This window comes from Limulus polyphemus, unplaced genomic scaffold (assembly GCF_000517525.1).
Source record: "Limulus polyphemus unplaced genomic scaffold, Limulus_polyphemus-2.1.2 Scaffold8587, whole genome shotgun sequence".
In the NCBI taxonomy this organism is placed as follows: Eukaryota; Metazoa; Arthropoda; class Merostomata; order Xiphosura; family Limulidae; genus Limulus; species Limulus polyphemus.
This window is the reverse complement of record NW_013674197.1, coordinates 4,729-22,770: the sequence shown is the minus strand read 5'-3', so window position 1 is coordinate 22,770 and position 18,042 is coordinate 4,729. Positions and strand designations below refer to the sequence as shown.

The following is an 18,042-nucleotide window of genomic DNA, read 5'->3' as shown; positions in this document are numbered from 1 at the left end:
TAACTAATATATATATATATATATATATATATATATATATATTGAAACTTAAACCAATAACGAGTTTCAGCAGACTTAAACTATATGATATTTAATGAATAGCTACACGTTAAGATCAGATTGAATGTGGTATTTGAATATATCATGCATTTTTATCTTCCTGTAATATTATAGCATTTAATCTTTGTTCTGTATATGTGCAGATTTCACACAGCATGTGGTCAAGACAACTGTACAGTTGATTTTGTTCTGAGCTACCTTTGTTCCTTTGTTGTTTTTGGAATGGATGACGTCCGTTACTGCCCAAGGTATACATCTAACCCATAGAAAACCTAGTGTGTGTCACATCACACTTGATTTCTTGAAATAGGAGGAGTCATAAAAGTCAAAATGCATTTATCCAGATAGAATAGTTCAATTACTGTCAGCCTATTACTATTTTAGTGACGAGGTGCAAGGGGGGCCATTGGGGGGTATGGGGTTACTGCCCAGAGTGGCTCTTGCTAAATATGACACAATGTGAAAATATGTCAACAGTAGCATCCTTCAATGGCTGTTCAGGTGACATCTAGAACATATGGTCACACTTATAATGTAATAAGAATGACCAGTCACGTGGGTAGCATTAGTTGCCCCTAGATACATGTGAGGTTTCTTGCATGCTAAGAAATGTAACATTTCATTAGTACAGTCTGGAATATCATTTGAGTTGGTATAGTCAGGACAAGATAAAGAGTTAACCACTGAAGGTATCCAGTCACGGCAACAATCCAATATCGTTAATATTCAAACAAGTACATACTGTGTTTGTGTTTAGCATTTTAATAAGGATTGTGCATTTTTTTTTACACTTTGTGTTGAATCTCATTATTTAATTTTACATTGTCTCAGTTAGTAACAGATTTAGTATTACTTGAAGAAAAAGCTCCTAGTGGACCTTTCTGACATAGCTCTAACGTTAATTCAGTTTTATCACCTGGATATACCACATCTGATGCTAATTCTCAGTCATGTTGGACTTGCAAGTTATGTAGACAGTTACAATAACTTTACAAACCTATCCTTGTTCTTCAGAAGCACGTTACATACTACAACTGCAAGTTATGTAAACAGTTACAATAACTTTACAAACCTATCCTTGTTCTTCAGAAGCACGTTACATACTACAACTGCAAGTTGACAGTTACAATAACTTTACAAACCTATCCTTGTTCTTCAGAAGCACGTTACATACTACAACTTCAAGTTGACAGTTACAATAACTTTACAAACCTATCCTTGTTCTTCAGAAGCACGTTACATACTACAACTGCAAGTTGACAGCAACAATAACTTTACAAACCTATCCTTGTTCTTCAGAAGCACGTTACATACTACAACTGCAAGTTATGTAGACAGTTACAATAACTTTACAAACCTATCCTTGTTCTTCAGAAGCACGTTACATACTACAACTGCAAGTTGACAGCTACAATAACTTTACAAACCTATCCTTCTTCTTCAGAAGCACGTTACATACTACAACTGCAAGTTGACAGTTACAATAACTTTACAAACCTATCCTTGTTCTTTAGAAGCACGTTACATACTACAACTGCAAGTTGACAGTTACAATAACTTTACAAACCTATCCTTGTTCTTCAGAAGCATGTTACATACTACAACTGCAAGTTGACAGTTACAATAACTTTACAAACCTATCCTTGTTCTTTAAACTCATGTTACATGCTGCACCTTGTGCTTCACATCACCAAGATACAGTATATGCAACAAGAGTGTTTACTGATTTCTTGTATGCTAGTCATAGTATCAGGATCATTGTAAAAAATGATGCAGAAATCAGGATAACATTGATTTATAATGTATGAATAATTAGTATAGAGCTCAATATAATGATTATAATGTAAAGTGTTTGCTTGTAAACAACTCAATAACTTCTAAAATCATATTAGATACACAATCTAAACCATCTGTGTATGTGTGCATGTCAACTTATAACTGGCAAACCACTGGACTGATCGTCACCAATGTACCCTTAAGGCCCCCCCCCCTAGGAAGTGACATAGGAAATCGGTGTTCAAATCTGATCCTCCATGTCACCTCCCACCTACCCCCTATGTATTCCCCACACATTGTTTGTTTATAGCTGGTGAAATGCTAGACCAATCCAATTGTCCAAACATGGCATATACCCTTAGGGCCCCTAGGAAGTGACAGAGGGGGTCAGTGTTTAGATGTGACCCTCTATGACATCTCCCACTGACCCCTATGTATTCCCTGTACATTATGTCTGCTTATAACTTGCAACCTGCTAGACCAATTGTCACCAAACATGGCATTTAACCTTAGGGCCCCTTGTAAGTGACATAGGGTACCAGCATTCACACATGACCCCCTGTGTCACCTTCCAGGGTCCCCTATGTCTTCTCTGTGTACATTTAAAACTTGTAAACCACTTATATTACCCATGTATATCTTTCCAGTCAGCTGGTGAAGAAAGAAACTAAACTAGTAAATTAACGGAAGAATACGTGATAAGTATGAGAGATGTAAAAATAAGTATACAAATTAAATGTGAAGAAAAAAATTTCAAAACTCCAAGTCTATATCATTCTTATTTAAAGGGTTACAGTTAAATAAAATTATGAACAACAAACACTGTACCTCTAAAATTCTAGTAGACACTTCAGCTCCAGGAAATGGTCTGTTCATTTCATCCACCTTTTCTGATGAGCAATATTTTTCACTTTCTAAATTCTGTCCAATAACAGCTTCCAACTTTTCTTTACCACCTCTTATCACCAAAGGTCTACATATACGGCTTTCAACGTTACTGGTTTCCCTAATTTTTGAGTGAGCGTTAGTTTTTTCTGACAAAATTGTATTTTCTAGGGCAAGTTCGGGGAATTCAGTGAAAAGCCATCGACGATTTTTAAAAAAACGGTTTTGATGAATTTCATAAAATTTATTCCAAAAATCCGAAGCTTCATTTTCATATTTTTCTGCAGTGATAAAAAATAACAAAATAAATACAATGTAAAGTAGATTATAGATTTTATAAAAGTTGCCTTGTGAGTGTAAATATTATTGATCAAGCTCCATGTGGTATTATAAAAAGATCAGAGTATACGTAACACAATGACAAATTTACAAAACAAAGATGAATTCCAGTAGGTAATTATAATGATAGTTTATGTACCAGTAATATTCAAATGTGTATCTCACCGCTTCTATTTTTAATCGACAAAAATATGTGTTTATTAATGAACTACTGATTTCTTAAGCATTAGTAGGAAGACTAGAATGTGGAATTATATACATTTAGGATAAAGATCGAGATTCAGCCAAGACTTGTAGAATATGCGAGATAGTTACGGTGAAGAAAAGCCTTTATGACGGTAAATAACTAAGGTTGAGGAAAACATTTCAAGGCAGAGTTATTATCCACTTAACACTCAAGTCACCATCTCTGACGTGTTGCATTAAGAATAAATATTAACATCTTGATTAAAATTCATGAAATATACCTTGCAATGAAGCAGAAACTTTTACTTTAGAATTGTTGGCAACTTTCTCTCGAGCTGCAGCTTCCTGTTCAGAACTCCACTTTATATCGTCCCTAAGACAGCCAATATAAAACTTGCTGCGTCTAATATAATAGTAACAGTAATTTTAACAATCTTATTGGTTTAATATATACAACAGTATATGGTAATAATTTAAAAAACATCTAATATTTAATATCTAATAGAATACTAGTGAAAACTTTTCATTATTCAGTAATGCTTACAACTGGGTGATTTTATTGATTACTTATGAGCAGCAATTACATCAATTAGTGTCCTGTAAATTAATTAATAAATCAAAATTATTGTTTTCAATTATTCCAATGACCACTTAATAAAAATTTTATTAACTGTTATGAAAACTATCAACTACAATTAGTTGAAATTTGTTGTTCCAATTATCATTTCTAGAATCAATATAAATTATGATTACATCCATTAACCAAAATTAGGGTTTCTGATTATTTTCAATCAATCCAACTATCAACTATCAATCCAGCTATCAACTATCAATCCAACTATCAACTATCAATCCAGCTATTATGACCATCTGTTGTTAAGCACAAAGCTACACAATGGACTATCTGTGCTCTGCCATATTTTTGTACTTCAAGTTATTTCAGCTTTGTTCATTAGGGGAAGAGGGTAAGTCATAATTCTAGGGTCTCGGGTTTCATTCCCGTCAAACTTTTGTACCCTATCTTTCTTATTGTAAAGCTACTAAATCTATATTATCATTGTCACTAAATTTGAACTTATGGCTAGAGAGAAAACAACTGGCTGGCAGCATCCACCACCAATGTTTAGATTAGATATGCGAGCCATATACTACTATTTTTTCTAAGTTCTTGAATAGTGCGTAGATGTCAGAAAATTGGAAACTGGCTAATGTTACTCTTCTACTCAAGGGAAATGATAAAAATTGTCTCAATAATTATAGACCTATTAGTCTTACATCAGTAGTAGGAAAAGTTTTTGAAAGTCTCATAAAAGATGCTTTGCAAAGTTATTAACAAAGTTTAAAATGTTGTTGAATAGTCAGCATTGTTTCACTGATGTTACTGCTATTGTAAATGATAGTATGGTATGGGTTTGGTGTATCTGGATTTTTAGGAAGCATATGACAAGATGTCATACAAACATTTTGTTAAAAAAGTTATCTATGTAGGTGTAAGGGATATTTGGCTCATTAGCCAAAAAACCAGCTGGCTAGAAGAAAGCAGTTTTTATAAACGAGTTCAACCAAACTGGATTAATGTCACAAGTGGGGTATCTCAGGGCATAGTGTTAGGACATAGATGAATTTAAAATATTTAAATTTGCTGATGATATTAAGGTCTTGGATGTTTCTGGTAGTGAGGAAGATGCTGCTTTACAAAAGGATTTGGATAATTTGGTGAGTTTGACAGATAAATGACAGATTGTTTTTATTTATAATAAATGTAAGGTAAAGAACGTGGGATTTTTACAAAAATACTGAATATGAGGCTAAAGAAGTTATAATGTTCTTTTATAGCTTATTGATTAGGCTACATTCGATAAAATGTGTTCAAATCTTGGGCTCTTTATCAAAAAAAAAAAAACACTGAATTGTCGAAAAGGGTTCATAGTAGGGCTACTAGGATGATACTGGGATACAAAGGTTATCATATGAAGATAAACATTCTAAAAATTATCTTATCTTGACAAAAATATAAGAGTTAGAGATCTGACTGAGGTATTAAAAACTAGTAGTGTTCATATATCATATTTGATGGTGAAAATGGTGAGACATTAAAGGAGTTTAAGGGATAACTTGTTAAATATCTGAATGATAAGTTATCTTTTGAGTTTTTATTTTAATGTAGTGGCTGGGATGGCCTAGATGGCCTAGGTGAACCAACAGGCCCTTTATTTTACTTAAATTTTATGTTTAAACTGATTATTCAAATCGAGTTAATCTACACATGTGGACATTATGGCATAAGCTTATACATATTAAACAAAAGAAGGAATGTTTATAGAAACAAAGAACACCCTTCTTTACTTTCACTCGGAAGTTCTTTCTAATACTTAAGTTGAAATAAAAAAGGAAAACGGGTTTCAAAATATTTGCCTTAAAAATGTGCACATTTATCAAAAATGTAAATTTCAAGTTGTTGAAAATAAAGTGTGTATTATTTTGTCCTACACCAATAACATAGGTGCACCTATATAATATGGTTCACTTGGTTTTTCTAACCAGAAGTTGGTTAATTGCTTTGTGACACCAAGCAAAACAGAATGCATATAATTTTGTACAAAGCCAGTCACAATATAAAAAAAAGGGAAATTTATCAAACAGGCAGGTCCTGTTACACCATTAACAATCCTCACTCAGAGAGCACGGTCCACGTCTCTGTAACATTTCTTTATCAGTTCACGCTGGATATCTGACATTGTACAGACCAGGGTGATAACAATAACCACAACCATAGTAAACATTAAACTGAGTAATGTTCTGTATAATTGGCCTGACAACACTATCTACACTACAGCCAAGACCAATTACTTTGCTATTAACTTTGGTTTCAGAGTCCCTTTTCTACAAGACAACATTAGCTGCTAAAACTTTAGCTTCCTTTAGAAACTGGTTTTAAAATGTCCATTCTAGGCTCTTTCTTTCCAAACAAAATCCCTGCCAAAAGAATAGTAAGATGGAAGCTTGTTAATCATAATGTGTAATAAGCACACAGAGAAATCAGAAGGTTTAAAAATAGGACTGCCATCACTATTAAATACATATACAATAAACTGTTAGGTCTGAAAGTCTATTTAAACCTTTGATGCATCCATCATTCTGAATGGCGTACTTATATGACACAAACTCGGTTATTTCAGAATCCTGAAGAAGGGACCAGACTTGTGCAGCATGATAAAAAACAAAAAAAACATTACTTTTCTTCAATTCCTTTACTGTTAAACTTTTTAAAGTTTTTGCAGGTGTATACGGTCTTTTCTAATTTGTTCTGTAGAACTGGCAAAGATTACACAACAAATGATAGGTTGCTAAAGTATAGTTGCTCTAGTCCTACCATTGTCATCTTTAAGTATGTAAAATGATGTTGCAACAACACTACCAATTTCCTTAACAAATTTAAACACCTCAATAAGATCCCCTTTAATTCTTCTTTTTTCAAGAGAAAATCATTTAGAGACCTTAACCTGTCCTTGTATAACATTATTTCCAACCCAGGTATCACACTAGTAGTTGTAGTAGCCTTCCTTTCAACTCTTTCAAACAATACAATGTCCATCATAAGGAAGGAAGCCAGTACTCCAAATATGGCCTAACAAGGAAATTATAACCCCCTTTTCTTTAGACTAGTATTCAATATTTCTATAGTTGCAAACCTACAATCCTATTTGCCTTACCACTAGCAACTGCACACTGCTTGAATGAAATCAACTTCAAGAGACTGATCAATCAGATCACGAAGTTCCTTTTCTTCCATAACATTAACACTTAAATTCAAGTTATTCCCATCAAAATATATTTTATTTACACTGATAATTTAAAATTATGATAATTAATCTACATGCATTAACTTGCATTTATTATAATTCAAAGACATTTGTCATTCATTTGCCCAACTCACCAAATGGTCTAGAAGCTAGAAATGAGGAAAATTTTTTAAAAACGAATGAACAAATACTAATAATAACTGTAAAATAAATGGTATTCAAGTCTTACCAAGCATTATATTTAAATACGTGGGATAAATCTTGTAGTTTTCTCTTTGCTCCTGTGGAACGTTTCATGTATGATAACGTACGGTTTATCATGTACCAATCTATTGCTAGTAGTACTAGCTCGTTTGTAAACTTTTCAAACAGCGTAAAACTAAAAGTGTTACATCTGAATTTAAACATTCCTCTTAACGTTAGAAATTTAAATGGTTTATAATTGTTCTATAGTAAAAAAATTGCCCAATTTGTTGAAAATCTTTACTGATTAGTCAAACTTGCAAAACCAGTGGCGTTAATAACACCACTACTGCACTAACGCTAATAAGGTAAGACCTTACGATTCGCGGTATTCTAATTTTAAATCTCAGTACTATAATGTAATAATTATATCAGAAGAGTTTCTAAACATTTTACAATAGTAATTACAGCTAATAACAAACTGTTTTAGCTATGAGTAAGAGGCAATTGGTTAACTGAAATATACAGTCGAAATAGTTTGGCTTTTGCGATATTGGTTCCACTTCGTCTTCACTTGCCCCACAGTGACACAGTGGTATGTCTGCGGACTTACAATGCTAGAAACCGGGTTTCGATACTCGTGTTGGGCAAAGTACAGAAAGCCCATTGTGTAGCTTTGTGCTTAACGTCAAACAATCGTCTTCACTTTACGAAAAAATCTCAGAAAGACTATTGCTGAAAAGGAAACTGTATTTTGTTGGATTTAATTAGCTCCCTCTTACTCAGCAATAAGTCTTCAGACTTTTAATGCTAAAAATCGTGTTTTGATACCTGTGGTAAGCACTGCACAAATAGTACAGCGTGTAACTTTGCGCTTAACTACAAACAGACAAGCGTGTGCTTAATTAAGTAAATATAATAGTGCATATATATATATATTCACTTGTAATGACACTGTAACGGCAACACAGACAGAGATTCAATGAGTTAGTCTTTCCAATTTAATAGCTACTAGCATCCTTCAGTGTATTGTGATGTGGTAAAGAAAACACACTGACTGATTTCCTCTGCAGCCTATGTATGACTCTACAACATTGAAACAATTTTAGTCTTCACAACTATCCTGTATTTATGATCTATTCTTGAATGTAACAGAAAATCTGACGTTCAATCCTCAGAACTTTCTAGAATTAATTCAAGGTAATCATTTTGGCTGCCAGCTCCATGTAGATAACAGCTAAGTTACAAAATTGAAAAAGAATTGTTACGTCTCCGTTTGTTAATTGATTTTCCGTAACTTCGTTCCGACGAAACTTAAGCGACACAAGTTCTTTCTTAATAAAAACTGGTTTATTCTTTCCGAATACAACTTTACCGATACACGCAACTTCAACAAACGCGCTAAACAAACGCTATAACGACGAACGTGCTCAATAATACTTCTGACTGCAGATCAGTTACTCACTATCTACGCACACATTACATCCCCCTCTTTTATATACCAGCCTACCCTATCTAGCGAATACTAGAGCATTCCTGAAAGAACAAGATAGTTCTAGAAACTAGAGGGCGCCACACCAGTCACGTGACCTCGATTACGCAACAGAATATAGCCTACAACATCACTCCTTCTTGGATTGTAAGGCCCCTTGAACAATCTTAATACAAAAAACTACCCATTCACCAAGTATTTTTCCTTCCAAAGCTCATGGTATACAAATGGGATGTTGTTTTGTAATTTGTTGAAAGTGGGAAAACTCTACCTATGTAGGTGGTCAAGAGAATCCACTGACAGCTCCATTATTGATTATTCTTGGGAAGTAGTCTCAACAGTAGTTTCTTAACAACATACATCCAAAAATGATCATGATGGGTGGCCTCTGGCTTAGATTAACTGTTCTTCATTCTGTAAAGCACATCGTTAATTCTCTTTAGTACAACATATGGCCTCTCCAAACCCCTGCTAATATTTAGGGTTGTCATTTTTTGTGGCATGGATTGTACAAACATACTATGCCACCTTGATGGAATCCAGTCTTATCACATTTAACCTCACAATGACTTTTTGTTTTATCACTAGCTGATTTAATCCTTTCTCAGGTAAAGTCATGAAACGCATTGATAGTGTTCCATAATATTTCTAAATATTTTGTGAAAGACTCTTCTGCATGATTATTCTCTGGACGAGAGAACAGGAGGTCCAATGACATGTTAAGTTCTCTTGTGAACATCAATGGTGATGGTGTGTTGCTACTAGCTTCGTGTACTGCTGTATAATAACTTATCAGTAACAGTGTAATATCTTGATCCCATGTTTTGTTGTGCTCATCCACCCACGTACATAGTTATTTTATTTTACAGTATCTAGTTATAACTCCCCACCATGCCATTAGAATATGGATGAATTGTTGTTGTCCTGGTCTTTTTCATCTTAAGGATCTGACACATTTTCACAAACAAGTCTGATTCGAAGTTCAGTCTCTGGTCTGAATGAAGTTTAAAAGGCCCACCAAATTTTAAGACAAATTCATTTATGAGATTCCTTGTTAGCGTTTCTGATTCGTAGCTTAAACTAAAATATTTTGCCAAAGCATCTTTCAGATGAGTGTTGGACCACATCAATTCCTCACCATCATATTTAGATGGCATATCTTAGACTGCACTTTGTTGTACTTTAGGATGGTAATATTTTATACCCTATATTCCCTTCTTTTCATAGTGTTTACTCTTTGGGATAATGCATTAGCATTTCCATGGTTTGTCCAGGGTGATCTATAATGTTAAAACTACATTTTGGATTGTAAAAATTCACTAGATACTAAATGTTGTATGTTTTCTCTTGAGATTTGACACAAGATTTCCTATATCTTGCTTCCAAGGTGACTACTTCTTGTGTTTTTTGATGTAGAAATACTACCTATACTTCTTTATATTTTACATTGTCCCATCCAGACTTGACTCGAAGTTTATAGTTTGTTGTATTCATGTCCCTAATGACGACATTTTTATTCTTCAGATCTACAAGAGCTCTTCCAATCAATAAACCTACAGGACATGCTGTAGTGATTGGTTCCACTATGGCCCAGTCACTAGATGTAACGTTAATTCTAATAGGCCCTGGTATGAATATTTTACTTTTGGTGGTACAATGACTGTCCTCCTTCTTATTACTTAAAGTTCAGTCAGTGGTGTAGTAATTTTATACAGTATACTGGGATTTCCTAAATTATAAATTGTGAAGCTATTTGAAGGTGCCTAACTTAAGCTAAACGTTCAGGAATTATGAAACTGTCAGATCAAATAGTGTGATAACGTCAACTCCCTTTGATGAAGGTCTGAAACACCTCAAACAATTAATCAGACAACTGTTTATTCAAAAGTGGAAGATGTAAACTACAAGACAATGTGTTTCACATGCAACTTAAAAATGGAAAATTACCAGGAACTGCGGATAAAAGTATTTAGGAAATAAATCTGCTCCAAAAGGGTGTCATAAAAAGAAAATTGTTGTAAGTGTGGAAAACATGAATATTATATCTGAAACTGTGATCAATGAATTGTTGAAAATAAACCAAGGAGATGAGAACACTTCATCAGTCCACTTAAGATATTTGTGCATTACTTTAAGAAACCACTCCATGAGTCAATGGATACATTGCTGGGAAGCCTTGTAACATGTTAAACAGCTACCACTGTTCAGTCTTATTTGATAATGAAAGGTGGGAAATAACTTCCAGGACTGAAATGAGACAATGGAATGAAGTAAATAGCAAGTGGTCATAAAATTCCAGAAGAAGGAAAGTTGGAAGTCACTCTCACTGTGAGAAACTTATCTACATGACATAATGTGTGGATAATGGATAATCAAATAAAATGGCACATTGGGAAACAACATGTACCCACATCCATAAGAACTAAGAGTGTGAAAGTAAAGAATTTACTATATCACTCATATAAAACAAAAGTTCTACACCTAAATGTGAATCAACGATTGGCCATCATTTACTAGTGAACCCGACTTGTGCTGACAACTACACGATAGCATGTTTGAAATTATTTCAAATGGTCTGTCGACCTTTCATCTCTCTATTTTGGAAACTACCTTTATTAAAACACATAAACCTGTCCTTTGCCGCCTTCATAGGCCTGTGACATTTCCCGGTTGGCTAAAGGACACGCCAATCAGTAATAACTTTACCAGCTTATGTTGATCTGACTCATTTTATAAGTTCTGCTAATTCATATAGATCATTTTCGAGACAGTTCTGCTATGATTAGTGTCTGGCAAGAAGCTTCAGCAGATATTTCTTTTGCAACATCTGAACCAACAATTGGTCCAATTATCAATGCTATTTTCAAGTTTTGAAAACTCGACTTTCAAAAGCTACACATCTACATGAGTAGATGTTTCCATTTATGAAAGTTATATTTTAAGATCAGTGCAAGAACTCAGCTAACAGATGTTTCCGTATATCAAAGCTATCTTCACGTTTGTACAATGAAAAACCTTTTCAAAAATATTATTTTTCTTATCTTCTTTTCTACTGCTAGTTTTACTCTAACATCTTGCTGCGTCAGCGAGGTCACGTGACTAGTATCACGCCACTTCTTTCTCGAACCTTCGTGAACTGTCGGGAGATTACTAGATTGGGGTAGTCTGGTATATATAAGATGGTCACAACGTGACGGAACAGTGTAGTAGTGAATAATTGAACTGCAGTCAGAAAGTGTGTAATTGAACTCGAGCACGTGAGACGTTCGTTGAGAATTATAGCGCGACTGTTGAAATTAAGTGTTTCGTAAAGTTGTATTCGGAAAGAATAAACCAGTTTTATTTAAGAAAGGACTTGTGTCGCTAAGGTTTCGTCGTGTTACGTCTCCGTTTGTTAATTAACTTTCCGTAACTTCGTTTCGACGAAACTTTAGCGACACAAGTCCTTACTTAATAAAACTGGTTTATTCTTTCTGAATATAACTTTACGATACACTTGATTCCAACATTCGCGCTAAAACAAACGCTATAACGAACTTCAACAATACTCTCTGACTGCAAATCAATTACTCACTACCTACACACATTGTTGTGCCCGTCACGTTGTGAGCGTCTTATATATATACCAGACTAACATATATCTAGTAAATGCTAGGGTATTCACGAAGGAACAGGATAGTTCTAGAAACGTGGCGTGACACTAGTCACGTGACCTCGCTGACGCAACAGTCGGAACGAAGTTACGGAAAATCAATTAACGAACGGAGACGTAACAATATTAAATGTTAGGCCTATCACTTCTACGGTAGTTAACTTCACACCAACTTCATACTCTTTTTCTATTATCTGTCTGCTGTTCCCGCTCGTCTCACGCTATATTTATATCTTTATTACCTAATCGTCTGTCCGCTTTTTATATTCTCTACGTCAAGATATTGCACATGACATTCGATATTCTCAACATCAATGAATTATTAACAAAACTTCCTACAATCATCTGCTTTTAACTCTTATTATAGCAAAAATATACAATAATAAAACATCTACTCACAAAACTAAATTAATCAGTAATATCTGAACGAAACAATCTTTTTAATCATGACACATTTACTTCTCAGCACAGCCTCAGTCAGTTTTAGCGGAACCCAGTATTATTTCATAACTTGTTTTGCCGAATCTTCCATGGCCTAGCGGATCTTCCAAATTTACTCTTTATAAAAATATGTTTACCAAAAAATTACACAACATTTTAATAATTTACTCTCGTTTTGCGCTTTTTTTATGTAGTAAAATTATATTCAAAAGGCTACACTCGTAGAGTGACCAGACGATCTGGTTTTGCCTTGACAGTCCCGTTTTCTAGCAGTTTGTCCCCGTATTCCGAGAACTTTTTTCAGGACGCACAAAATGTTACAGTTGTATAATAAAGACATAAATCTTTCAATCACATCGAATCACCTATGTAATAGGTATACCTGACTTCCTCATTGTTGTGTGTGGTGAGAAACCCAGGTCTGTTTGTTTGTTTGTTATGGATTTCGCGCAAAGCTACACGAGGGCTATCTGCGCTAGCCGTCATTAATTTAGCAGTGTAAGACTAGAGGGAAGGCAGCTAGTCATCACCACCCATCGCCAACTCTTGGGCTACTCTTTTACCGACGAATAATGGGATTGACCGTCACATTATAACACCCCCACGGCTGAAAGGGCGAGCATGTTTGGTGTGACGGGGATTCAAACCCGCGACCCGCAGATTGCGAGTCGAGCGCTCTAACCACCTGGCCATGCCGGGCCAAAACCCAAGTCTACTCAGGTTTTTAGTTAGTAATACTGTTGTAGACCTATAGCAGTTGATGAATGTGTGATGGACAGCTAAAGATCAGGGACTGTTCTCAAAGATATTTTCATTATTGAAAGTGTTTAGCCTATCATAGTGTCAAAACGCCGAAAAAACTGTGTGTTTTCGGATACCATGAAAACAGACTTCCTTTTTTTTTAAAGCAGGTGCAAAGCTGTGTTTTGATAGCACAAAGTGGCATACCGGACATCATGGATCACACTGCCAATAAAAAGCACAATGACCATTTTGAAATTAGGGGCAAGGGCGGGGCTGTCCCGGTTTTTCGGTTTGGATATCTGGTCACCTTAAACTCGATTTTTTTTAAATCACTAATATGACAGCCTGTAAATTTTCGGAGGTATTACGTGAATTTAATACTCATTAAGGCACTTGGACAATGGAGATAAATATTAACTTGAATAACCCAATCTTTATAATCCTATTGACATAAATTTTACTGCTTCAACAATTCGTTCCACCATCTTTTAAATAAACATGAGGAAGGAATAAAGGTCTGTCCCCAGTTGGGACAGCGATATGTTTACGGATTTATAAAGCTAAAATCCGGGATTCGATTCCCTGCGATGGACATAGCAAATAGCCTAATGTGGCTTTGCTTTAACTCAGCTATGCCTATTGTTATAATTTGACAAGTTAATCAGATCACATGACGAAAATTTGATAACGAAGACTTGAGGCTTTAGTGAAGAATGTGGAGGGTGCCGTAATATAACAAGTGAATAACTTTGCTGAGTTAAGTATAAAAATTTGTTGATGTTTTTCTGAATATTAGGCCTAACTGTTCCATTGCTTCTGTAACTTCCGACGACATCGTAATAACAGCAACAACAACATTTTACTGAGTTATTTACAAATATTTTATTAATTTTTTTATTTTAAGTTTTGTTCCATTTCTTGTATAAGTTTAGTTTGTTTCTTAGTCGTTTATTTGGAACAACGATAATATGTATATATATATATATTCGCATATGAGTATAAATCAAAATTAATTTTGATATTTTATGTGTACAAAGCAACAAAGTTACAATAAAAATTCTGCCTATAATTTTTTGTTATCAGGTAGATAAACAGAGGGCGCTCATGGTGCATAAGTAAGAAACCAATTCGTAATTTGTACGATAAAGGCAATGTTTTACAATTAACCTAACGAAGTGAAATAGGCAGGCTCAAAGAAGCGGTTTATAGATAAATAAGAAAGTAAACGTAATAGTGTTTATCTGAAGTAATACAAGTAAAAACTAGTACAAATGGTATGTAAGTTTTTCATTTACTACAATGTATATTTTATAGAAAGAGTAGCTTTACACTGGTAATAGCGGTGTGGTGTCACAGGGTCGGCTCCTTTCCTAATCAGGTAGCTGATTCACTGAGTATAGTGTTGCCAGTTCTCGCAGGAAAAATATGCGGCGCTAACTTTTGAAACAATCGCGAAATAAACAGCACTGTCTTTCAAAATTGATCTTAATTTTATAGCTTCCCTTCAAAATGGCGCTTTGCGCTGATAAATTGTGATATGCAATCGTTGCCGTATGAAGCATTTTTGGAGTGGTCAGGCCATTGTCATTTCTAGTCTAGGAGGGTTTGGGGGTCATGTATTGAGAAAAATTTTGAAAATTTAATGCTATGAGATTGAATCTCGAGTCATTTTAACAACAAGTACTGCATATAGATATACATAATGTAATATATTGAATAAAAGAAATAGAAGCAAGTTTTAATACATAAGTTATAGCCATACATGTCATGAAAAAGTGGTCAGGCCATGGCCTGACTGGCCTTACCACTTCCTATGGCCTTGAGAATGTGTCCAGTGGGTGAGACAGAAAGTTCATGATTGGAGTGTATTTGTTAATTAAACATAAGTGGGGATAGTATAATTCAAAAATTGTAATGATGTGGAGGCTATTCAGTGATCCACTGAGAACACTCCTACAGCTTTGTTGCTGTGTGTTGAAGTAGGGGATTTTGAATAATGAAAATAACAAAAATTACACACCATTGGATCTCACAGTAAAAAATAGATAAATTCTCATTGCAATTTGAATTATGTATTTAATAATTAACAAGAAACAATTAATAATTGTAGCGAATTTCTAATTGAAACAATGCAAATAAAATTACCTTACCTGGTAATCTGAAGCATTGCATGAAACTTGTGACAAGGCAAGATAAAATATAACCCCAATACAATACTTGAATCTATATTATATTGATAAATGAGATTAAAACTGTTAACAATGAAATATTATAAGTCAAGTATGAACTTACATGTTTACCTATTAAAGTAAAGTAGACTTTTGTATTGACATTGATTTCACGATTAACAGATGGATAGCTGTTATGATGTCAAGCAAACTACTGTTATAAAGGCAATGTCGGCTTGCATTGATGTGCTGTTGGTTGGAATTGTGAAAATATATATATATATCAACTCAGGAATTATCAAATAAGGACCAGAAAGCCCATTATATGTTTTTTTTCTTTTCAAATTAAATGACCAATAAGTATTTATTAATGGTTTTAAAGTTTTATAAGTGTGTTTTCAAATAGAAAATGCTTTTGGATACAATAAAACACCCTAAACAGTGAAGAGCATGAATAGAGTTATTGTTTGATATATATATAGTTTGTTTTTCTAAAAAAAATGTTTGATAATTATCTGGAGGATATTAGGATGTTCTGGAGATTGTGAAATTTGACAATTTTCTGATGCATAAAAATAAAATCAAAATATCTTCACATCTTGGATAGTCAGTATTCGAAAATATAAATTATACGAACAATTAATTAAAAATATTGAAACTTAATTTAAAAATCTGATACTTTGTGCATGAAAGCCTTGTAATGTTTACCAGTAATCTGCAAAATTTTGTGAAGATACGTGTATATTTTAAAAAGTTACAGTATAAATGCTTTATGGTCACTTTCGGGAATAAGGGCTGGATGGAATCCACCCACCTGTATTAGAAGGGTTAAACAATAAATATTCAGTTCAAACATCACTTTCAAACCTTTACTATTAACTGCTAAGACCATACACATATAAAAATGTACAAAAAAGCACACTTTAGAATTATAAGGAAAAAAAAATCTGCTTAAAACAGCCCGTTTGTAGTTCTTCTTTTCCTTATTATTATCTTTCCAGCCTACAACAAAAACAGCTTGGTATATTGTACCCAAACCTTTTGTAGAATACTAAATAAAGTACTGAAAAGATGTCGTAGGGTATGGAAAGTGGATTTTACATAAGCTAAAGACATCATAATTCTACTGTAAATGATGTTATCATTACTCCTTCAAGTTAGCTTTTTACACAAATTTAGTATTCCTTTAAAAGCTTTAGTACAGAGTTAAACAGGAATTACCAGACAAAAATAGATGAACATTAGATGTCTTAACATGTAGAATAGTCAATGCTTTGTACACTATACAATCTGTGTCTTTAGGGAGCCAATCCATATATAATGTATGAAGCAAAGGAGTAAAAAAAATCAATACACGTAATATTAAATTTTATTACACACATAGAATAATTATTTTAAAAGACACAAAGGTTTATTTAAACCGATGTTTCAGGTGTATATGTTTTACCTGAAATGGCTGCTTTCTGCTGGTAAAATTTATACGTGCTTACTGGGAATTAGGTCTTCGTCTAGGCATTATATATATAAAATTGTTACACAGAAACTATAAGTGTTCACTATATTCTCAAACAAATTTCCAGCTGCAGCTTAACATTTTACATCATGAACTAATGTGATCAAGTAGCAATAGCTACAGTAAATCATCACAAACCATGTACGCTAGCTATTAGCTATGTTTATTAGCATTACAATGTATAACGTTAGCTATCATATCAAGTAATCTTTTGCCAATAGTTGAGCATAAAATAAGCCAGCGAACAAGATTATTAAAAAAAATTGGGAATTTAAAAACCTGCAAATAGGGATCATAAAAAAGTAAGTAAACAAGGCTGGAGTTACTGTGTACGTTATTTACTCAAAGTACAAATCCCTATTTTGACTCCATCAAATGTAATTCTCGGGAACAGCATGGAGCCAAAATAGGGGTTTGTAGTTTGAGTAAATAATGTCTATAGTATCTCCGGCCTTGTTTCCTTACTTATTTTACAATCCTTATTTGCAGGTTTTTAAATTCACATTTTTTGTTTTTCTCGTTTAATAAAGAACTGGAAGACTCAGTCTTAAAACATTGGATATTTCAGTCACAGGGATATAAACAAGTTGGACATATTGTAAACTTAAGATAAAAACATTGGATATTTCAGTCACAGGGATATAAGCAACTTGGACATATTGTAAACTTAAGATAAAAACATTGGATATTTCAGTCACAGGGATAGAAACAAGTTGGACATATTGTAAACTTAAGATAAAAACATTGGATATTTCAGTCACAGGAATATAAACAAGTTGGACATATTGTAAACTCAAGAT

The 18,042-nt window shown here is 33.8% G+C and overlaps 1 protein-coding gene across 3 annotated transcripts in view; it reads right to left on the bottom strand.

The window, feature by feature from the left end:
• The window catches only part of LOC106475442 (methyltransferase-like protein 2-A), a 13,726-nt gene extending 5,714 nt beyond the window's left edge, over nt 1-8,012 (bottom strand). The window contains exons 1-3 of one of the 3 annotated variants that reach the window (XM_022379545.1): nt 7,279-8,012; nt 3,528-3,619; nt 2,665-3,002 (exon numbers count right to left, since the gene is read on the bottom strand). In XM_022379545.1, coding sequence (XP_022235253.1) covers nt 2,665-3,002; nt 3,528-3,619; nt 7,279-7,457 — 609 coding nt within the window. In that variant the 5' untranslated portion in view covers nt 7,458-8,012. The remainder of the gene's footprint in view (nt 1-2,664; nt 3,003-3,527; nt 3,620-7,278) is intronic. The other 2 variants (XM_013936124.2, XM_022379546.1) reach the window with 2 other exon arrangements.
• Nucleotides 8,013-18,042: the final 10,030 nt, after the last annotated feature.